Source organism: Ambystoma mexicanum, chromosome 7p (genome assembly GCF_040938575.1).
Source record: "Ambystoma mexicanum isolate Mex_15411 chromosome 7p, UKY_AmexF1_1, whole genome shotgun sequence".
Lineage (NCBI taxonomy): Eukaryota > Metazoa > Chordata > Amphibia > Caudata > Ambystomatidae > Ambystoma > Ambystoma mexicanum.
The window spans coordinates 632103941-632127570 of NC_090939.1; the positions used below are offsets into that span (position 1 = coordinate 632103941).

The 23630-nt window shown below is 43.8% G+C and overlaps 1 protein-coding gene and 1 pseudogene across 2 annotated transcripts in view; one reads left to right on the forward strand and one right to left on the reverse strand.

The window, feature by feature from the left end:
• LOC138526210 (pyrimidine-specific ribonucleoside hydrolase RihA-like) overlaps positions 1-23630 on the forward strand; it is a 517957-nt gene that overhangs the window by 173977 nt on the left and 320350 nt on the right. For both annotated transcript variants that reach the window (XM_069636677.1, XM_069636678.1), the window contains exon 2: positions 12333-12526. In XM_069636677.1, the coding sequence (XP_069492778.1) occupies positions 12333-12526 (194 nt within the window). The remainder of the gene's footprint in view (positions 1-12332; positions 12527-23630) is intronic.
• On the reverse strand, positions 11579-12033 carry LOC138525544 (macrophage migration inhibitory factor pseudogene; annotated as a pseudogene).

Here is a 23630-nt window from a genome sequence, read left to right on the forward strand (position 1 = left end):
TGCATTCTCAAAAGGGGGATGATCTGTTGTGCGTGGACAGGAACATAAGTGAGATAGTAAGGGGCCTGGGCAGTTGTCTATGCAATTGCGTCTGCAAATGCATTGCCTTGCCCACGTGGTCAGTGATTTTCTTATTTGTGCTGCATTTCATAATAGCAAGATGGCTTGGCAAAGCCAGTGAATTAGGCAATTTGTGAATAAGTTTGCCATGTTGAATTTTGTTCCCATGGGAGGTAAGTAAGTAAGCTGTGTTCCATCCAGAGCCTCCCAAAATTATGGGCAACCCCAAATGCATACTGGCTATCAGTGTAAATGTTTACTCTGGTTAGCGCTATGATTGCAGCCTCTTTTGCTGAATGCTGAGTTATTTTACAGGTTTCCACAACAGTTTTTAATGTAGTTATGGCATAAGCTGCAATGGATGAGCCATCGGTAGTTTGAAACAAGAGCCATCAACATATGCCATCAGGCTTTTCTAACGGAACATCAGTCAAATCAACCCGTCCCTTCGTCTCCTCATCTGTTATTAGTATACAGACATGCAAGACATCAAGGTCATCAGAAGGGAGGGGCAGCAAGGTGGCAGGGTTCTAGGTATTACATCTTTGCAAGTAATGTTGGGTGCGAACAGGGCCATCTCATACCTAGTGAGCCGTGCATTAGTTAAATGTTGCGTTCAAGTTTTATTCAGGAGAATATCTATTGCATGGGGAACAATAACAGTTAAAGAATGGCCCAATACTATAATTTCTGCTTGTTTCACAGAAAGGGCAGCAGCCGCTACCCTCTTTAGGCAATTTGACAACCCTTTAGCCACAGGGTCTACGATGGTCCAAAAATAGGCGCATGGCCTAATCTTCTCCTCTTGTGGTTGAGTTGGGATCGACAGAGCACACCCTTTTAGTTCATGCACAAACAGAGAAAAGGGTTTAGTGTAGTTTGGTGTTTGAAATGCAGGAGTGTTACATAGCATGGATTTGAGTGCCTCAAAGCCTTCCTGATGAGACAGAGTCCAGGGGAGATGTACAGGAGTAGTGTTAGTAGTAAGTTCCAGTAAGGGCTTAGCTAACAAAGAAAAGGTTTGGAATCCATTGTCTACAGAATAAAGTCACCCCCACAAATCCTCTAACCACTTGCTGTGTGCTGGGTACTAGCATGTTAAGTATCATTTGTATTGGCTGAGGGTGCCATCCTTTCTCTCCCTTAGTAAGTAAATTACCTAAATAGGTGACCTGCTGCTGACCGAATTGTAGCTTATTTGGGGAAACCTTATGTCCCAAAGGAGCTAGAAACTCTAGCATGCACGTGGTGCAGGCCACACACCTTTGCTTGGTATCTGCCGCTATAAGTAGGTAATCAATGTACTGCAATAACACAGTGCCTGGAGATGGAGTAAAACTGTCCAATTGTGTTTTTATTGCATGGCTGTTAATACTTGGGCTGCTCTACAAAATGTGTAAGAGCGACCGTCTATGCTAAAGGTAAAAAGGTACTGGCTGTCCTTATGTATATTGAAATGCTGAACAATGCATTCTTTAAGTCCACTACCGTAAAGTATTGTATGGAGGGAGGAATCATTGTAAAAATGGATGTTATATCTGGAATAACTGGGAACTGGGGCACCACAATTTTATTGATAGCGTGCAGATCTGTCACCATCCTCCATTCAATAAGTGAGCCTTCCTTGCCATCCCTCTTTTTCTGCACTGGCAAAATTGGGCTATTACATGGGCTCCCTGGTATTTTCCTACCTATATTGGGGATGAAGGATAGCTCAGGGGCAGAACGTTTGTTTGGAAGCAAGACAAAGCAGCGCAACACAGGTTTGAATCCCAATCCTGTGCTTAGAAACCACTCCTGCTATTAAGCATGTTATAAATTAACAAATATAATGATCCCATTAGCCAGTAAATCTTTAATCACTCCCCTTATCCGTCTTATCTATCCTGGGATATTTTGTATTGGGGTATCCTTGGGAGTATGGCATTGGTCTTAAGGTGAATTTGAATTGGATCTACTGCCATACATCCTACATCATGTGTACCGATGCCCACACCCTTTTATCAACTTTCTCAAGTTCAGTTGGTAAAGTGTTAGTGGTGGAAACATAGCATTTAGCGAAAAATTCAGCAAAGCAAGTGAGCTAGATGCCATCCGGCGAACAGTAAATGTTTGCATGCAAGCATTTCAATAAGTCCATGCCCAAAAAAAACACACTTATCTGTTACAACAAACTGAGCCATGCAGGAAATGGGCCCTATCTGAAAGCAAATGGGCTCTGATACTGGACTGCGGAATGGATCATTAGAAAATCCAACTAAGGTGTTCATTTTCCCAGAGAGGGGTATTGAAGGCCCTAGCTTGTGAGAAATAGAAGTATTGTTTTCTCCTGTATCTAAAAGGAACTTCAGCTTCTTTTCAGCCATGCAAGGTTCCACATATGGACCTGTGGCGTCAACAAGTATTTGTACTTTGCCTTTCCCCTCTCCTTGGCATCCCTCTGTTGCATAATAATCTGGAAATGGCTGGTCTTCATAATAGTCCCAGGCAGAATATTGCTGTCCCTGCCTTGGATCAAAATAATTGGACTGTCCTTGACCCTGGTATCCTGCATTGTTATCATCAAATTGACTCTCGTTTCCTCTTACTATCCCTCGTCCCATAGAGCTTCTGCTTCCTTTTGGACATGTGGGACATTCCCGAATCCAATTATCTGAGCGTTTACAATAATGGCATCCATCATCCACTATTCCTCCTCTGTATTCTCAAGTAGCACTTACCCCTCTTCCTCTATACATTCCCCTCAACATTCTTCTTCCTCGTGACATACCTCTCCCTCTGCCTCGTTCTGGAAAGGCTTGCTGCAATAATACTTTTGTCTTAAAATATTTTAATGTTCTTTCCTTTTCATTTTGTTCTTTTGTATGCCTATTCCCATAATATCTGCCCATAGTCAAAATTTGAGCTGCAGTCTGCATGGACCATGTTGATTCATATGTCTGCATGTTATTTTTCAAGTGTGAGAGCAGTCCTTCCACAAAGTGTGAACAAAAGGCTTTTTTCCCTTCCATAGTACCTAGATCCATACCACTGTAAGAGGAGAAAACCTCTCTTTTCCTTTACAAAGTATTTTTCTCCTGATTCGCACTGTCTACAGGTTGTTTCTTTATCCCGGTTTATTTGTTTCCGGGGCACTATTTGCTCAATTCTTTTGATAACATCCCCAGTTAGGGCCTGGGTAGGGCCAATATGTTCTCATATAATTGCCCTGCTTCCCCTCTAAAATTCACTACTTCCTTCTTCTCCAAAGCCTCCCACTTGATTGACGGTTCCTCACTATTCTGTTTCCTACACTTTCTCCTTATGTCAGGAGGTAATATGCATGAAAAATGTTGGTCAATATCCCCTAATGTTAATGGGCCTATGCGTATAATTTTGTTGGTCTGATTATTTCACTATTCAGGGTTCTGTCTGATATCAGGAAAATCTTTGGTAAAAGACAACTCCTCCATCCTATTTCATGGTACATGTAAATGTTGAGTCGGATGGTCTGGGCTAAACCCCGGAACTTCCCTCATAGGGACTTGATTAGTGGAGACAGGGGCTTTTGTGGGCCACTCAAGTAAGATTTTATTTCCCTGTTCACAACCCAATTCATTTAAGTTAAAGCTCTTGCTCTGTATAATATATTTTCATTGCTGATTTTATGTAAATGTTTTATGAAGATATTTTGCTAATGGTGCATACATTTGTTAACCATGTAATTACTAAATGTATACTTTGATTAAATGTGACATTTTTTGTAAAGGTTGCCATTATGACAAGCCAAATACAATTTAAAAAAAGCTCTTGTGGTCTATATCCTACTGCTGGTTAGGGAAAGGCCACTCTTCAAGCGACCCCTTCCGACTGCCATTATTTTCTTTATATTTTTCAAACACTAATTCAGATAACTCATGCACAATGATATTATTTGACAGTAGGGACTGGGTTTTCATAACTTTAGAGGCAAGGGCTGGCCCCTTCATTCCTGACCTGATCAATTCTTCCAACCATGATTTAATGCGTGCCCGAGTTTCTGGAAGCACGGAACCCTGAGTAGAGTTTCCCTTGTCATCTTCGTCAATTGTGTCTATCTTATCATCCATATTATATGGAGACTGAAGAGGTTGTTTAGTCAATAAATGTTCTAACACGGGGCCTGCCTCTGAATACTCAGAGGGTGCAGAAGCCTCTGTCTGAGGCCTATGAACAACACAAGCTTTTTTCTCTTGCATAAGTATTTCTCTGTCATCCTGTTCCCAATCAACTTTTAACTTCTGTTGATCATATACCCTAGCCTTATCTTTTTCTGACTGTGGCTCTCTTTTTTTAGCTGTGCTTCCCTCATTGCTTTCTGCCTAGTGTGATCTTCTCATTTATTGTATGTTTTCCACTGAAGTGATCTAATTTCCTTTGGTCCCTTTGCTGACAACCTTTCCCTAAGGTACTGTAATTTTTCTTAGTCAAAAGTCCCATGCTCTGGAATTTTAATTTGCGATTGTCAGCAGTATATCGGTGCCAAAAAATAATACCACCCCAAGTCGTCTTTTTACCATTAATTCCCATCCCGGGGAACCTTCTGGGGGGATCAGATATGCTGCTCAAGTTTATTTAAGCGTTTTCTACACCAACAACATTTGGTGCTTACTTTCCCCATGTTTCACGTGCATCAATTCCCCTGTCATCACAAGGTTGAAATATGTCTAGGTTCACATAAAACTGTTGTCTCCAAATATTGGAACATTAAAGCGAAATATTTTTTCAATCAGCACCAATCTCACTGGTTATTCTGTCGTCCTTCCGCTCACTCAGTCCAGTCTGTGCCAGTGTCTATGAAGTAAAAATGCTATTCAAGGCGAGAACCTTGTTCGGTGTAAATCAACATGCCATGAAATCTGGCAATGATAACTTAGATAGTGGCTGCAGGAAAACACAGTCCAATCGTGCAGTGTGCTCCAGGGTCGCTCATTATCTGTCACCTTTTCTCAACCGCGGTGCACAGTCCGACTGGATTTAGCTGACGAGGTCCCATCTGCCGGGTGCCATCTGTCAAAAGGTGCACATTGGAGCAAGGCTGTAAGTCTCTCCTTAATGGTCCTTCCCGCCTGGAATATAAACCAAAAATGAGACACTTTCACAGAATAACAGTCACATCGATACATTTATTTGCATCAACCAAAGCACTCGAGCGTAGAGAGGCAATAACACATGTTTCGCTAAGGGTCTCTATCTTCGCAGCATCTTCTGGTCCTTATATACATCTTTTTAGCTGTGTTCGCATGACATGTAAATAGCGAGAGTCCTTGAAAGGTCACACGCTGACAGGGTGAACAGAAAGCTTGGTGAGTAAAAATTGTGAAATACAAATAGACATGCAGGGGGGAAGGCTGAACATGTGTTCTTTTCTATCCTTAGCTCAAGCTCAGGGGGAAGTGTCATCACCTGCTAGTGTTTGTAAATGCTATTTTGGCTACAGCTGTTACCTAGTTTACAAACAGTGCCTGCAACTTAAAACAAACACAGAGGTCGTTTTAGTTGCTGTTTGTGGACCATGGCAAAATTGTTTTGTGACATAACAGAGGAAAAGACAGAGAACTGGTGTTCATTTAATATATATTTCCACACCCTACAACTGCAAACTCCAGTGAAATAGTTTTGTCACATGCACTCTTTCCACAGTTCTGTCATATTGTTAGATATTCTTTGGGTCCTTCCTAGATGAGAAAAAATATTTTAAAGAGCTGGACCCTCAGTTTGCCTTGTTTGAATAGCTTTTGTAACTCCCTACCTGCATAGGGTTCTATGTCTGAATTCCACCCGTTGAAAGCTGAATACCAAAAAGGCTTTGTTTATGAAGCCGATTTTTGGTGTGGCCTTCAACCGGTGAGAAAATGGCCATTTAGGGTGCTTTAACCCGAGAGGTCCCCACCCCGTCCCCATCTTATCCCTTGTTTCAAGAATGTGCTTTTAATTGCAGAGATTCATCCCACTATCTCCTCTTTGACTCCCCCTCCCACCTTCCTTCACACCACAAATATAGCACACCCCTCCTCCACATACACACTTACCTACTATCTGAGCCTGTGTGTTTCCTCTTAGGGTTGCTGGTGCCTGTCAGCCTCTGCTCACACTATTGTGCAGCGTGGAGTAGACCTTGGCCAGCCTCAGCGAAATGGTGCCTTGCGTATGTAGCCTCTTTTGCCCACAATCTTCAGATCATGGGCAAAAGACAAAAGAGAGAGACAGAAGATCAACCAAAATGGTTGCCATCTTAAAATCCAAAGAACCAGATCACAACACCTTTTAACTGTTCTTGGGAATTAACTCCCCTAGTTTGTTATATTAGTTTGTTTTATTAGCCCCCTAAAATATATCTTGAGGGGGTGGGGCACTCATACCTCAGTCACTTAAATGTCTACTCCCACTGTTCCTACCAAGCCCTGGTGTAGCTACTATCAAATTAGTTATGTGTAAGGCCTTTCAGTTGATTCCAAAGACTGGCTTGTCAATACTGAAGACATGTCGAGAACTGCAAATATTTACTACACTTTCTACATCTAAAAAAGCAAAAAGGCCTGATTCCATGCTTTAAAGACACAAATGCAATACATGTATATTGTAACTATTGCCTCATTTATATGTAATGACATGTGGAAAAAATGAACACAGTAATAAAACTGCGCTACATGTAAAATATCATGTTTACCACACCAAGAGTATTTAGCCGGTGTAAAGACATATTGTGAGGTTTTAAAGCTCAAAGAACAATTCCAGGATTGCATCACTGTGCCATGTTCTTAATATTGTTATCAGAAGGCGCACCTGTGAATTCTAATATAAAATAATGTGAAGTGTGATACAGAAATGAGGCATTGGTTGAAGTTTCATTGTATTTTACCATGCTTTTCACTTCAGTTTGAATAATACTCTATTTTATTTCACTTGAAATTAGACATGCCAGAACATATCTTTATGTTGTCTTGTGCTGACCAAGAATTCACCTCCTTCCTATGTCCCAAGCCAGATCACAAGAGATGCAGTCATAAGACCCTGATCAAGAGCTAAGACTTTCTTATTATGTTTGCAAGATGTTTCTGCCTGAATCCTCTTATAACCAGCCTTAAAGCTAATGCAAGTCTCAAGACAAATCACAAGTGTATTACATTGAAAATCAAAGGTTTTTGAGTCCATTTCCCATGCACTGCCAGTGCCATCTGTAGGCCGATAACTGCATTTATTTGAAGTATCATTCTTGTCAAACTGAAGAAAAAGGTCTTTATGTGCAATTCAATTGAAAAAATCAAATCAGTTGAAAATGCATATCTTCAGAAAGACAGATCCTACCAACCTTAAAAGAAATTGCATTTTGTCAAGAAGGATGATATCTTGTAACCTATATAAAAATCACCTGAGGCGTGATGGTAAAAAAAGAAGATAAATGGGAAAATATTTTCTCTGGAAATATTTAACGCACAGCAATATTCCATTTTTCATTCTGCTCTGGAGAGTATAATGGTCTGCATTTTATTAAACTAGCACATTTTAATTAAGTTATGTCACAAAAAGGAAATTGCCCTTTTTCCATTCGAAGTGAGTTACCTCTCCCTTCTAGGTCATGGGACTAGTGGAAGCCACACCTTAGTCACAAGATCTGGGGAGGTGCTGAAGATGATATAGTTTGCTCACAGATTGGAGGGATATTGGGAGATTAATATTGAAGAATATGTATTTTTTTTTAACTTTCTTTATTGGCACACTTGGTAACATATGACACAATACAGCAGGATAACAAGAGCAGCAGAGCGGTCGGGCCGATAGGACCCAGGTTTCAAGTATGACAAGGTGCAGAAGGATAAATCCTGGATACTCAGAGGAGTAAGTCCATATTTTCCTCGTATAGAGAGTTCGGCATCTGGGGAATAGTTCACGTCGATAGAGGGGACAAAATCACATCTGGCATTGTCGCTGTGGACAGAAGGTACATTTTAAGTGGGTTCCAAATGTCACTTGGGCGAGATTCAGGTGGTTGCATGTGTGCCCATTGCTACTCCATATCGTTAGCCCACACTACATCTTTCAACCAGTGGTCTTTGTTGGGAGCATGCACACTCGTCCACCGTAGAAGAATACAGCGTTTGGCTAAAAGGAGGCATATCCATACAAATGTACACGTTACCCAATGGTGCGTCAAAGATATGGAACAAACAGAGCAACGGCAGGGGAGCAACAGCCTTACCAGTCATTTGTGACAGCATCGCGCACACATCCCCCCAAAGGTTTGCAAGCTGCAGGCAGTCTCATAACATATGAAAGTATTTAGCATGGGTGGAGTTACAATGTGGGCATGCGCCGGTCCCCTCATTAGAAAACATATGCAACCTATCTAAAGTTCTGGAGTGTAGTGATACCGGTCTAGCAGTTGTAGTTGTATCAGTTGGAATCGGGAATTATAATCACACACTTTGCGTGTTTGTGCATACATGTCGGACCAGATATCGTCAGTGACATCCAATTGGAGATCTTACGCCCATTTAGCTTGTGCATTGTGATGTAATACACCTGAGTGAGTTTGAATTAAGTGATATCAGAATGACACTCTGCTCCGACTGTCGCACGCTGTTAGAACAAAACCCAAAAAAGCATAATTTTCTTGTTTAACCGGGAAATAATTCCACAATTTCTTACATGCCCTGCGTAGGCCCGCATATTGCAACCATTGCAAGGACATGCTGCACATAAGCCCTGGGACATCGGCGGTTTGGATGAAGTTGTCTTCCGAGTACAGTGACCCTAATGTGTGGAACCCATCTTGTATCCAAACCCCACGCGAGCCGGCATCAATCCGGGGTAGGGATGGAACACAATTCCAGAGAGGAAAGCCTTCATGGATTGGGACATGTACACCTATCTTGTTCCATATTTTACACCAGGGCAATGCTGTGATGCTTGCAGGGTCGAATCCGCAGTCGTCAGCAAATCTGGCAGGGAGAACCAGCAATCGCAGGTCTCTATCTCCCGCTGAGTGCCTTTCTCGCAGTGTTTGGGGGGTAAGTTATCCCCAAACCAGAGGGCTGCGAATTATGCATGTGCAGCCATCCAATACAGCTGGAAGTTGGGGGGCTGCAAACCCTCCCTTATCATATGGCTATGTTATCGTGTCCCATTTCAATCGCACTGCCCCGGAGTGCCATACCAATTTACAAATTTCGCTTTCCAACTCCTGAAAAAATAATCGCCCCTGCCACAACGGTACATTGAGGAAGAGATACAAAAGTTTATGGAGAACAGTCATTTTGAGGAGTGCTATCATGCTGGCTATTGTGATGGGGAGATGGACCCAGCCCGCGAGTTTAGCCCCTCAGCAGCCCAGCAGATGACAAAGTGGCGATAAAGGCGTGTAAAACTTTCCACGTAGAGAGATCCACAGGTGTGTAAGGATGGAGGAGAGTTGATCTCCTTTACAAGGACCGCCATTGGGCTTAGCGCTCGGGTTCAAGACGCCGGTAAGGTCACATCCAAACACTTCATAGGTTCACCGCGTAATTTGAAAAAGAAAGTCTTGTTGTTCCATTCCACGCGTAGGTTGGCAGGCAGGGTATAACATTGTATATTTCAAATCACTATCTCGTCATTTCTTAACCGCTAAGAAGGATTTCCTTTCTTGCTGAACAGCTACAGAGAAGTCCGGATAGATGTTTATTCTGTTCGATCCCAACATCAGGTCTCCTTGTTCGCAGGCCACTCGAAGGATCATGTCACGATCCCGGTTATTGAGATAGCAGATGATGATAGGCCGTGGAGGTGCACCTGGTTTGGGTTTAGGAGCCAAGGATCTATATGCGCGTTTGATAGCAAACTGCAGTGATAGTGTTGGATTCCCCAGAATTGGCAACAGTGTGGTTTAAATCCACAGTTCCAGGGATGTTTCAGTATCACTCTCAGGGACTCCTATAAGATGAATGTTATTGCGACGGGACCGAGATTCTAAGTCATCATTCTTTTTCTCCACCTGGAGCACTCGCTGGAAAGTGTAGCTAGTTTATCTCTCATGGTGGACATACTGTCTTCCACTGTGCCCACTCTTGTCTTAGCCTCCATTAGACGTTGATCAGTATTATCTATCCGTGTTTTAATGGAGTCTATGGTGCTGGTCATGTCATCAAGCTTGCTGTGCACTTTAGCAGATCCTTCTTGCATGCAAGTCATCATACGTTGAGTTTCGGTAGGTTCCATCAGTATTGATTCCAATTCCATGTCTGCGGCTGCTCCGCTGGTAGTCCGTGGCTTAGGAGGGGATTTGGTGTATTGACTCATGGAGCTTTATTTTTTTGCGCTCCCTTTTGTCATACTGCACAGAGAAAAAGATCACTCTCAAGGGTTGAGAGCACTCAGGCAGTCCACAGTACATTGACGATATCAGGTTAACGGTTTCCCACTTGCAGTGGAGATGCAGTCAATAGAGATAATCGCGGCCTCTTAGGTGGTGGTTTGGGTTAATGCGATCACCATAGGTCACAGTTAAGTCCTCACGCAGGGCAGCGCAGGCCGAGTATGAACAGCGCTAGAACCACATATAGTTCTGCCAGGTGGCCAGTGAGATGGTGTCCCCAATGGCTCAGCAGTCTACTGGAGATATGTTCTGCCAAGTGCTAGGCTTTTACTCACCTCAGCAGGCTCCAACAGTCCGGTTGCAATGGGTGGCCACCTCGCTGTCTCCAAGATGGCCGTCAAGATGCACACAAGGAAGCTGCTGAGTGTTATCTTCAATGGTGGCCAGAGTAGCTCATAGCACCAGACTTATAATCTTGTCCACTCAAGTATGCAGGAATCGCAACAATGGGGAAGGGCACCAATGCCTTGTGGAGCAGCCCTCAAATGAAGTTGGGTTTGCGGCCACTTGGTGGACCGCGCAGGGAGGCTCCAGCTGCATGTCTGCTGGAGGTCGCTCTGCAGCTTTGGAGGCCTCAGCCGCGGTGTCTGTGTCACAGTTCCGGCTGCTCAATGTGGGAGTTCCGTGGTTTCGCCATAGTTGGACACCACCGTTGGTGTTCTTGGGAGGGCAAGAGGGCGCACCGAGTGTCTTGCCAGGCACTAGGAGTCCCCAGAGGGTACGAATCCGCCGGCTTCTATGGTGTAGCGGGTGGCACCGACTGCACTCTGCTTGCAATCCCTCACTGGCACAGCAGTTCAAATCCCCCGTTCTCCGCTTCCCGGCCACCGATCAGGACCGGGGTAGAATCAGTGTGCCAACGGGGCTGTCAGGTGTTCGTTGTTTGCTGTGGGTTGTTATACACTCAAGTGGAGAAGACAGTTTCCGTCCAGGTAGGCCACAGGGGCAGTCGTTCCAGATAAGAACCGCCATCTTGGTTGCGGTGCAACAGCCTTCCATTGAAGAATATTTCTTTCTTTTTTTCTCTAGCTACACTTTATTTCTGTTGCAGGCTTCGTTTTTCTGTAAAGATGGAAAAGCGGAGGCGTCATTCTTTGCTAGGTCTAAGACAGGTGCGGGAAGGGGTTAATTCGCTGGACACGTCATTCAGGCGAAGTTCGACCCGTTCCAGCCCACATTGGCGGTGTTCATGTCAACGTAGTTAATATAAACCATGTCAGCAGATATGTGCAATTGCTTGGCGGGAAGGTCACAGATCAACTTGGAATAAGCCTTGTTTTGAGGCCCTCCAATGTTTCCAATGCTATGCAGGCTGCAGAGGGCACAGGGGTCCGTGGTGCCCCCAAACGACATCTGGCCAGGCACAATATACACTGCGATGTACTCCGCTGGCTTGCCCGTGGCTTTGGCCAGCTGCTCGGTGAGCTCGCCGAGCAGGCTGTCGGGCACGGCGTCCTTGGGCACGTTGGTGTTGAGCTGGAACATGAGCATCTTGTCGCGGTGGTGGAGGCGGTGCTGGCTGCGCCTGGAGAGGGCTGGGAAGGCCGCCTTGCTGCTGGGATGCGGAAGATGGAGGGAGCTGCTGTTGCTGGCTGCCTGCAGTCACCTATACTCGCTTCTGTGCCCGCCTGAAGAATATTTCTTGATAGTACTTTCCACTCACTGTACAAATTCATTAAATAACTGTAAATAAATAAATAGAATGCACTAAATAGCTTATGTAGATTATGACTTGTCCGCTAAATGTAATAAGTTCGACAGCTGTACTAGTAACACTATGTTTTGATGAATCTGAATGCCTGTTTTCTTTATAACTACGTTCATATTTTTCTGAGATAGTCTAATAACAAGAGTGGAATGTGCACATCTTTTAACCTGCTTATTTGTTGGCTTTTTCAAGGAACTACAATCATGGAAAAGAAGCTGATCCTGGTGGATGTCGACTGTGGTGTCGATGATGCTCAGGCCATCATGATGGCCCTGGCGTCGCCCAGCGTGGAGATCCTGGGGATAACGTGCTGTTATGGGAATACCACTTTGGAGAATGTGTGCCGGAATGTACTTCGGGTGCTGCAAGTTTGTGACCGGCAAGAGGTACTTTTAATTCTAACATTTCAAATCTGTTTTATAGGTGGCAGAGCAGAATGCATCAGAGGCAGGTTTGCAGCCTAACCTGGGCCTCAGAGTGCAGAGTAAGTCAACTGAGTAATATTGATGGGTGTCAAAAAAAGTAGCGATGACCTGGAGATATTGCTCAAAGCATGAACAACTATCGATTTGTTTGTTGTATTGAAAACAAATAACTGCTCCATAGAAACCAGTGCTTTTGGTTGCGATGAGTAAAGCAGCCGAGGACTGATGTCATTAATAGCCCTGTATATTGGCCTATCCCTTCACGTATAGTTCCCACAGGGGATAGCAGTGGAGCACATGCTGAATGTGACCAGCTGGGGCATTGCATCATTCCTGTTTGTGTTTAAGGTAAAGGAGTTCATCTCGTAAAATGTAAAGCTCTGCACTGTGCTGCTCTGGACAATTCATAAAGGTTCTAGCCCTAAGAGTCAGTCAACCACTGACTTTTCTGAAACGTAATACACTGGTGTTAACTGAAATGGCGTTACGTTACTCACGTTACAGGGGAGACGTTTTTTTTCTTTCAAGTATATGAAATTGTAGATTCTCATGTGCATGAACTATGCTCTACAGTTATTCTATCATAATGTACAATGCTGGGAAAATATTCTTTCACTTTCAATTAAGTATGCATGAAAAAATGACAGGCTATATCACATCTTTATTAGTATGACCCATATGTCTTGAAATGGAGCATGAGCATTTTTCACCATGACTGATACCTGTGATGACATCAGTAAGGCCATATGTGATGTCATAAGTGATGCCAAATATGATGTCATCTGTGATGCTAATTGGCTGCAACGGGCATTTAAAGTCTTATATAATGTTTAGCCACAATACCATGGGCGTAATTTTAGGGGGGGACAGGGGTGTTTGTCCCCCCCAACTTTCATGGTACACCATGTTGTCCCCAATTATTTGGCTGGGGCCCCTTTTCTTGTCCCCCCCAACATTTGTCATGTCCCCCCCAACATTTTCAGCTAAGTTACCTTACTGCACAATACTGTCGATGGTGTTATGAATGAATTCTGTGGCTGCAAAACATGAGGCAGCAGACTGAATATTGTATTGTATTCTTTCCCTATAGAAGTAGGCCAGGTAAGGCAAAGCAAGGAAAATGGAGCCCCCCCCAACCTAACCTCCCCACAACTGGCTCAGTTCCTCGTCCATACTACAAGCCACACTATTTCCTGGTCCAAGTTACCGCGAGGTGCAAGGATCAAAACAAGACAAAATGCACAGCTGCAGACTGTATAGAACAATTAGAAGGTGCAACCCCGAAAATATGTGCATTTTGAAATATGTATAACTCATTGAGCTGTGCTTCTGTAATTCCAGAATGAGCACTTGTCATTTTGGTAATTTGTTATATTATTCCTGTGTTGTTATTTAGCACTCACTTAACAACTCCCCTTGTACTCTGTTGTATTGCTATTTGCAGGTGCTTACACCAATTAAGATGCATCTTACTACAGGTCCTGCTTGTATCCTCCTTATTTGTACCATTCATACTATCCCCTCTCGTCCTGCTTGTACTCGTCTTATTCATGCTTTTTGTACTATACTTCCTCCCAATTCCTATCTGTTTCTATCATATTGTCCATCTGTTTTTCCAGTTTAGTAATGCGTACTTTGAGGAATCTACAAAAGAACTAGATCACTCCCTATCTGACCTTGCAAAACTTGTTTAGCAATCGCACCCCTGTCTGGTTCTTATACTAGAAGCAAACATTTATCCCTCTTCCTCTCAAATGCTCTCTCCTCTCTCACAATTTCACGTCTTTGTCGGGTGGGGAATGAGTCCTTCTGGGACAGCTCTGATAGAATCTGTACCCTCCTTGCCACGCTCTGCTAAATTATTTTCACTTCTTACCCTTGGGCTTCTTGGCCAAGCTGAAACAAAAACTGTCTTCCCTGACCCCTCAATCCTTACACCCTGTGCTTTGACGTGACCATCAATTGCAAGTGCGTGCTATAAAACACCAAACAAATAAGATCAACTGAGGATATATTTCAAATGTGTGCATGAAATCGGCCACTCGGGCTGTAATGAACTCTACCATTGACTACTGTGTTGTTCTGTACTGTCTGAATATTAGCCTGCATAATAAAGTATGTGCTCAAGTAGTGTGTTACCTCCACATATGCTTAGATGAAGAAATCCAACTGTCAAACTCTGCTATTTGTAAACATGTACATAAACCCATTTCCTCCCACACATCATGCATATCAGCGTTTCCCCTGTGGTTGATGGCAGGGCACATCATTCTCTTTCATGGTTTAATAGGATGACAGATCATTTTTAGCATTTAATTACCTCCACATCCCTTTTCCTCATCCCAATATTTATCTCGGAGAACCCTTCGCTGGCCCAACACCTTGTTTCCACTCTTTTTTACCCTGCCACTCCTCTGCCTCGTTTCCCATAAACCAACATTTAAAAATGTTTCTGCCATTTGGACAGGATTATAGGATGGCATACAGCAGGGCTGGAGTCATCTTCACTTCAGTGTGGGGCATAAGAAGCAACGTTGCTGTGTTCCTCCAGGAGACTCATCCTCTGGTGCAGGAGGGTGTGAGGAGCTAATGCACAACCTGGAGGCCCACATGCAGAGGAAGCTTGGGTTAGGGGCGGAATACTTATGCACGATCCCGTAGAAACGTAAGAGATTGAGCCGTGATGTTGCAACGAGTGTGGCAGGCCCAGAGAACCACTCTATGTTAGGCAAAGGAAGGAGCAGATGGACACGGAGATGTAACTCAGTCCTCTCTCCCTGTGCTCATAACAGTAGAACAGAGATCAACACAGGGGTTGAGTCACGTTCAATATCTGGAAATGGTGGCACATACCTGTGGTCTCTGACAAGGCTCCTATGATGGTGCGTAGGGAATAACAGCCTAGTTATGCACAGCATGTAATACATGTCAACAAGGGGTGGGGGCGGGCAGCCATGTTGAGCTGGAAATGACTAAAATGTGGTTCTACACATATTCTCAGGTCCCTGGTATGAAAGGAATTCAGGGACATACAGGGTACATGGTGTTGGAGAAACCAGAACCGGGCATCAATTACGGGTCACAGCAAAAAGAGTCACTTCATTGGCTTGCAAGTCAAGGAAAACAGCATCATGAGTCTAAGGGGACCCAACTTGACTGACCTGACTTGCTCCCCAGACCTCTTACCTTTATAGAACATTGGTCACCTGACCTGAGTAAATTCGAGAATGTAATTGCTAGACCTTCCAGCACATTTATCCTGCCTCCTACCAAAATAATGACCCCATTCATTAATGGATAGTCTGTCATCTGTGTTTATTTCCAGCTAGAAAACAAGATAAGAATTCCCAAACATAAGGGAACTCCCCCCCTGCACACTATCATAGGCTGAAGAAATTCAGCCAAACATTCAATGCATTACTTATGTAAATGTTATTCATCAGATTTCAACAGTTTTTTCAATATTCAAAGTCACACTGTGATATGAGAAATATCAAATAAAGTATAAATCGCAACTATAGAACAGTGGTAATTAAATACAAAAAGTGTTTTAGTTAATATGGCCCAATGCATTTCGAGAATAATTTCTCTTCATCAGGGGTAATCTTTCTAAAAAAATAAACATACAAAAAATGTCATAAGTATGAACTAATTTCTTTCATACATAACCAGCCTGTTAAGCAAAAGAGACTGTCTGAACTGAGTGATCCACATATCTGTTGGATCATAAGAGGGTATTACTACATTTGGGGACTTTTTCCTAGGATAAATCATTTCATTTATCAGAGACTTGTCCACAACTCCTATATCTATGTGGAATCACATTGAGATGCATATACTAGAATACAAATAGAATGAGATAACAAAACAATGTATAATATTAATCGCCACAATGCTATAAGCACAGATGCCTTCACAGGATTTCAAGCACTATGGAGAATTTGAAGGTATAATATAGGACACGAATCACGTTGCAGTGTTTACATTAGTGACGTCATGGACGTCACCGTGTGATGACGTTCTGGGCGTTGGTAGTGTCATCGCATGATGACATCATCAGGTTTGCCATGGTGCATCCACATTAAGCGCCCATCTTTAGATCGTCCCGTGAGGCGTTCCATGCTGATGGGCTGTGACACGGCCATTCGTGAATACAGGAATACCATAGGTAAGCCCCGTAATAAGTCAACTCTAAGATTGAGCTACCATTTAGATAACTGCCAACATACTAGATCTTTAAATATGGTCTGTACTGATTTAGGCTGTTGAAATTACTATAGGAATAGCCCAGGACCACTCTATCAAGTCAAGGATTGGCGATCAATTTGAGGAACAGTATACAATGCCACTGTCACCACCACAGTCCAGACCGGTATCTTGGGTAAGTTACTTACCACTTGTAAACATTGCAGAATCTTCTTATTAAAATAATAGACTTTGAATATAATTATGTATTATTGTTATCACCAGATACAAAGGGATACCTACAACACCACATAATGGAGAGGGTTTTTAGTCTTCTCAACGCACACAATCCAGCATTGCTGCCTACCAGCAAGGTGAGTGGCTTTTCTCTTTGAGTCTTAACATCAACACTCTAGCTACAAACTATGTTACATAGGGGATCCTTTGTTTTTTCAGAAAGCTAGGAAGCAGCTAGCATGGTCTATACAAATACATTCCCATAAAACAGATTATGGAATGTTAAGGTACAAATTGTTTACTGTAGATTTGTTGCGATTCAAGGAATAGAGCTTGTGTCAAAGGTTTACCCACACAATAATTGAATCATTTCATTTGAGATCACTTTGATATGTTTGGCAAAAATAGTTCCTCTTTTAGATGTATTTGGTTGAATACTTATTGTTCTGAACAGTCCTAATACTCTGCCATAAATCTCTAAGTTTGCATGAGTCAAAAGATAAGTTATCCTGCATGATTATCAAGTGACAAGTTTATACCTAGGACATTGTTTGTATGATAATTCTTTTAGAAAGATTACGCCTGATGAAAAGAGATTATTCTCGAAAGACTTTGGGCCATATTAATAAAACACTTTGTGTATTTAATTACCACTGTTCTAAAGTTGCGATTTATAGTTTATTTTATATTTGACATATCACACTGTGACTTTGCATATTGAAAAAACTGTTGAAATCGGATGAAGGACTTTAACAAAAGTAACATATTGAATGTTTGGCTGAAATTCTACGGCCTATGATAGTGTGCAGGGACATGAGTTCCCTTATGTTTGGACACGCTTATCTTGTTTTCTTGACATTTCCTGCCCATGTGTCAGGGCAGGTTTTCTCTCCCCTGCACCTCAAGATAAGAAATTATATCCTAAAGGGTTATCTTTACATACTCACTTTAATATATACAGACTTATCAGGAGTGCATTGTACACATTCTTAGGTATTTATATCTAGTTAGGCCAGGAGGATAGCTCAGTGGCAACTGTAAGGAAGGCATATTATCAAGAATAGACAGACACAAGTGATCACAGTTCAAGGGTGTTTATTAAACTGTATATGTAGGTTGGAAGAATGCCTAATCTAAACCTAAATCTAAGATGGGTGAAGCTCCAACCATCAAATAATAATAAGGCAATCCTAGTGGCGTTGTGTCAAATAAAAGGGCCTATACGAATCCTTATTGCTAATCCTTACGCTAAATACAAAAAGAGTGAGGGATATGGTTTCAACAAGAAAGAAATAAGTGTTCACAAATGATAATTTAGGATGTGTTAGCCGGGGTTCTCCCATCTCCATTTTTTTATCACAGGACAAGGCGCGACTCCTGACAACAGCACACTCTCAAGCTTTCCCAGCACGAGACTGTTCCGCTTCACGTATCAGGACCTTCGGTGGTTAAGTCTCTTTTCTACAAAAAGTCTCTTGCCCCCAAGGACCTTATGGCTTTCAAAAATAACAAACAAAAGAAGTTCTGTTCCAAATGTATGTTGGGTGATGGCTTCACCCTTGGGACCGCCTCTACCGTGCACAGACCCCTCAAACAGTTCTTAGGTTCAAATAACAAATAAAATGTTCTTTCAGATTGCACTTGAGGTGACGATTCTTTACTCCTGGGTCCCCCTCTTCTAGGCGCAGACCCCTCTCGAATCTCTGCCTCCCTCCCATCGGGTTCACTCTGGCTGATATTCCAAATGACTTCTCGGTTGTATTCACAAGTCTTAATGTCTTTTTAAACAGTTCACCGTGGACATCCCTTTGCCATGTTCACTTTTGTCAACACACTGTTTCTTGGATCTTTAGACTTTACCCCTCTTTATTGGCACCTTCCTGTCGGTTCACTCTTGTCATTTCACAATTCCCTCTACTTTCTTCTGATGCAGGATTCACTTTCCTTGTGTTCTCAATGGTTTGTCGGTCAAAGACTTTCGACTGTATGGGAATTTTGCTAGACCCCTGTATGACCACTTTGACCTTTTCTTCGTAGCTCCCCTAAGGCCTTCTGGTATCAGTAGTTTCATTCAACGCAGGATCAACCAGAGTCTCTCGAGTGAGCACCCACGTGGTGCCGGACACCTCTGCAGCTGGTCTTCCCTTAACAATTTACAGTTCTTTGAACTTTCCTCAATGTGCCACTTTGCGACTTTCATTCAACACAGTTCGGGTTCTTTATCAGTTCCCCTTTGACTCACCGGCTGTGATGAACCCTTGGCTTTTCACTATATCTGGAGTCCAGGCCGGTACCATGGTAGCAGGCGTCTCCCTCTGTCCTGCTTATCAGCATAGGCATGCTCCATGTACCGTTGACATCTGCTGCAAAACGCTTGGGCTAGGTTTCCTTCCACGGGGGTCTTGCAGGTCTGGGTCAGAAAGGGAAAGGTCACTTTTCTCCTTATCAGCCTCTCGCCTCCTGCCACCTTTCTCCTCCTCTTGAACTGCCGTGTGTTAGGAAAGATTTCATAATTGTATGTATTTTCCCTCCATGTAGCAACCCCCAAACGTTTTGCTGTTGTTTTACACCCTGATATAGACTTTGCCAGAGAAGCACAGCCTTCTGCCGCACTCCTCTGGGCTTTCGCTCAATTCTTATGGGGAAACTGACATGCTCTTAAGACAGTCAGTACTGGGAGACTTCGTTTCCCTTAGTCCTTTCCTCATGTTGCAGCTTTTGTGCAACATGAAACAAGAGTGCACTGTAACTTACTTTACCGCGCTCTTGGGTCTCTAGCCATTCCAAAGGCCCTAGAAACTCTTGCTGGACTTATTATGAACTGTGAAGTGTGTCACAGACAGGACTGGTGGCAGCTATCGTTTCTCTTATGTTTTGAACCCTTTTTCGCCATGTTATCCGCGCTTACTGCGTTTGGCACAAATGAGTGGGCTGGCTCCCAAAATGGCCATGCCACTAGGTTCTTTGTCCTGTCCTCTGACTGTCTTGCCCCTTCACCTTCCCCAGGTCGAGCCGACCCGGGTCCGTCCTTATTTGGTCATGCACTTTCCCGCGAAACCCAAAAAGCTTTCGCAGGCTTCTGCATGCCTTGTGTGTGCCTCCAGGATGTGGGCTGGGATGTCTGTTCCCAATACACATCCTGGGTGCCAGAGAGTCTGGAGTGTCCTGAATGCCTGGGACCACCGTGGTCCGTGATAGTTCCACGTATGGTGTGAGTGTTTGTGAGCAGATCTCCCATTGGGTCCTCTCCGTTTTGGCGCGAAGGGAACTTTGGATAAGAGGAGGCTGAAAACACCACTACCATGTCGATCTCCTGAGTTCACAGCGAACAAGGGATAAGGAGCCAAGTATCCTGCAACAAGAAGCTGAGTCGAGGAACCGCTGGTGACCCGCTGAAGGTTTGGCACCCTGAACCGCTGTCGTCCTGCGAGACCCCTCTGCATCTGATCGTCCTAGAAGGTCTACGAAGGCTCAACCCATTGGAATAGTGGGACCAACTATTCCCGGCACCTTCATCAAACCCTGCAAGTAGGCCTCTTCGGAAGTGTTCCTGGGCCAACCATTCGGCTGACCAGCTTACGCAGGACACTTTGCTCTGTCACCGCGGCCGTTTCGGGGAATCCCTCGAAACTTGGTCTACTGCTTGCTCTGCGTCCACGGCACCCTCACACCCAATTTCGTACACTTGGCATTCCTAGGTCTGAAGTGAGATGAGTGCGCCCGGACCAGAGTAAACGCGGTTGCCGTGTTGCCCTGCTGCGGTTATAACTTGTGCACATCCTCTGCATTTGGGACACCCTCAACCCTGTATCCTGCTACAGAGAATCTACACAGTGTCGAGACGTCCTGATCATCGCAGCTGAACCTGCCAGCAACGTGAACTGAACTGGAGAAGTCTGGGTCTGTCTGCGTTGGGGACCGGTGAGTAGTCCATACCCCAACCGGTGGACCCTCGCGCAGGAGCCCGTTTCTTTTCTAGCGGTGTTGTAAAATAACGACTCTATCCCGCACTCTCAACCTGCCTCTGCCCACAAGTGGAGGCTTTGCTTGATTAGTGGGGAGTTGTTCTGCATTGTTTCATTCACCTTCCTGAACTGCCTGAGACCCTTGAAGAGACCCTATTTTATCCATTGGCACCAGCGCATGCAGGTACCTTTGAGCATAAGGCTCCTCTCTTCGTAGGGCTCGGACTTCCTCCTAGTCAGGTGTATTTCTGATGTCGAACTGGGTCTAATGATTACTTGCACTGCCTGTTTTCCTCCCCATCTAGGTGGTCTACATATTACGTGCTCATAACTCCTTAGACCCCTCTGTGTTGTATGTATATTGTATTGATTGTGATGTGTTGGTTTACTTTAGTATTATTGTGATTCTTTGCTATGGTCGATGTTACAAAGGCCTTGTAATAAATGTGTCTATATTTTTAATATAACACCTGTCTGGAGTAATTTGTAAGTGTCCTTGCTTTGTGTGCTCATTGAGGTCTTTCCGTCACCCTCACCCCTCTTGAGATTTAGTCTTGACCGCCGCCATCGCTACCCTGATTGGTCTGGCTTGTCACGAGGTTACCCTGTTCCAAGAAACTAGGCTGGCCTTCTGAACCTCTGCCCCTCCAGGTCCGAGTTCAGAAATCCATCTTAACAAATTGGTGTACAGCGGTGGGATAAGACTGAAGGTATCCATTGTTGCGCACGAGCGAAGGCATTTCAAGTTATTCCTACCAGGACACATAGTGAATTGTCGTAGTATAACTTTTTAAAGGCCATAGTCCTATCTAACAGTATGGAAACAAGTACCTTGTTAACTTTAAATGCTTCTAAATCTGAAACATTGAAAAAGATGTGTGCTGAGAGAAGTGTCTCCTCTCAAGGCACCAAAATGGAAATGATCCAAAGAATCATGGCGTGGCAAGAAGCTCAGCTTAGCGCTATAGCTTCAGAGGACAGTGCAGAAGGAGGTGGGGCTGCTCTCATTAGTGGAACTGACAGTTCTGCCGCTGCACTGGTCCACTGTGACCATGAGGACAGGGAGGATGAAATGTCCAATGTTTCCTCTGCCAGTGCTGATGGGGAGGCCATACTTGAATTCAAGAAGCAAGAACTACTGTTTAGGCAGAAGGAGCTTGAGTTCAATATGGCCAAACTAAAAATCGAACAGGCAGAAAAACAAAAAGACAGGGATTACCAGTTGGAACTGGCCAAGCTTCAAGTTGCCAATGGATCCAAGGGTCCTGGACATGGGTCTGGGGCCTCCTCTCATCCAAGGTTTTCAAAAGATCTGCTCAGTGTGTATGAGGAAAAGAATGACATTATGGACTGGCTGAATACATTTTAGTATGCATGTGAAGTTCAACAAGTTGACAATGCTGATAAAATTGCCTGGTTACTTAGCAGACTGCCCCATTCTGGCTGCAGTGCAATTATGGAAATGTCGAAAGCTGAGAGAGCAGATTTTGCAATGTTGAAGCAGACTCTCATTTTAAAGTTTGGAAAGACTCCTGCCCAATACTTAAAAAGATTCAGAGAGTATAAGAAAAAAGAAGGTGGTACTTGGGTATTTTATGTAACTGAATCCTTAAAAAACTGGACTGGCTGGGTCGAAGGTTATAAGGTTTCTACCTTTGAAGGTATGATAAGTCTTGTCATGCTGGAACATATTTTTGCATCTTCTTCGCCTGAGCTTCAGCAGCATTTGGCAGATTCAAAGGAGATAGTTCCTAAGAAGCTTGCCATTGCAGCAGATTTATGGGTGTCACATCGAGTGTCCCATAAGGACAAGACTCATACTGGTAAGCAGGAGGAAGGGAAAAAGTCCAAAGATAAGGAGGGTGGGGAAACTGATAAATATTCTTCCCAAAAGGGCCACAAAAAGAAAAATAAGGATAAAACACAAGAGAACTCACAGGGTAGTGGAGGGCAGCCTCCGAAACTGAACTCTGGTTATAATAAGCTTCCCTATGTAAACAGACCCAATGGATCTTGTTTTGCTTGTGGAGCAACTGACCACGTGAAGGGGGACCCCAGATGTAAGGTCAAAACCTTGGGGTTCCACTCTGCTAATCTGGCCTTCTCCTCCTATGGGGAAGAATAGATTACCGGAACATCCTTCTCTTCAGACTCCTTCCCCAGTGGGATAAAAGCTGAGGTAGTTTTAGTTTCCCTGGGTTCCTGGGAGCCTAAAGTCGCAGAGGCTTATGCTAGGATTCCAGATAACACCAAGCACTACTTTAAAGACAGTGCGCTGATCAATGGAGTAGATAATCCAGCTCTTAGGGATAGTGGGTGCAATCAAACTGTAGTAGATTCTACATTGGTAGACCCAGAGGAAGTTGCCAGAGCTACTCTGATGCCCACTAAATTGGCTGACGGCCCACCTCTCATGTTCTCAGTAATACCTGTAAATCTTACTATCAATGGTACAGCAGTCAGGATTCCAGTGAGCATTCAGAGGAGTGTCCCAGGAAAGGTCTTGTTGGGCAATGATCTCAGAGCTTTAGGGCTTGTGGGAGATACTGCTGACAGACCCTGCACAAGGTCTCAAACGAGGGCATTGGCCAAGACCAATGCCCTGCCCCAGTCAAAGGGGAAACCCAAGGCTAAAGGAGTCAGAAAACCAAGAGGAGGGAAAGAGAATATTCCCCCTA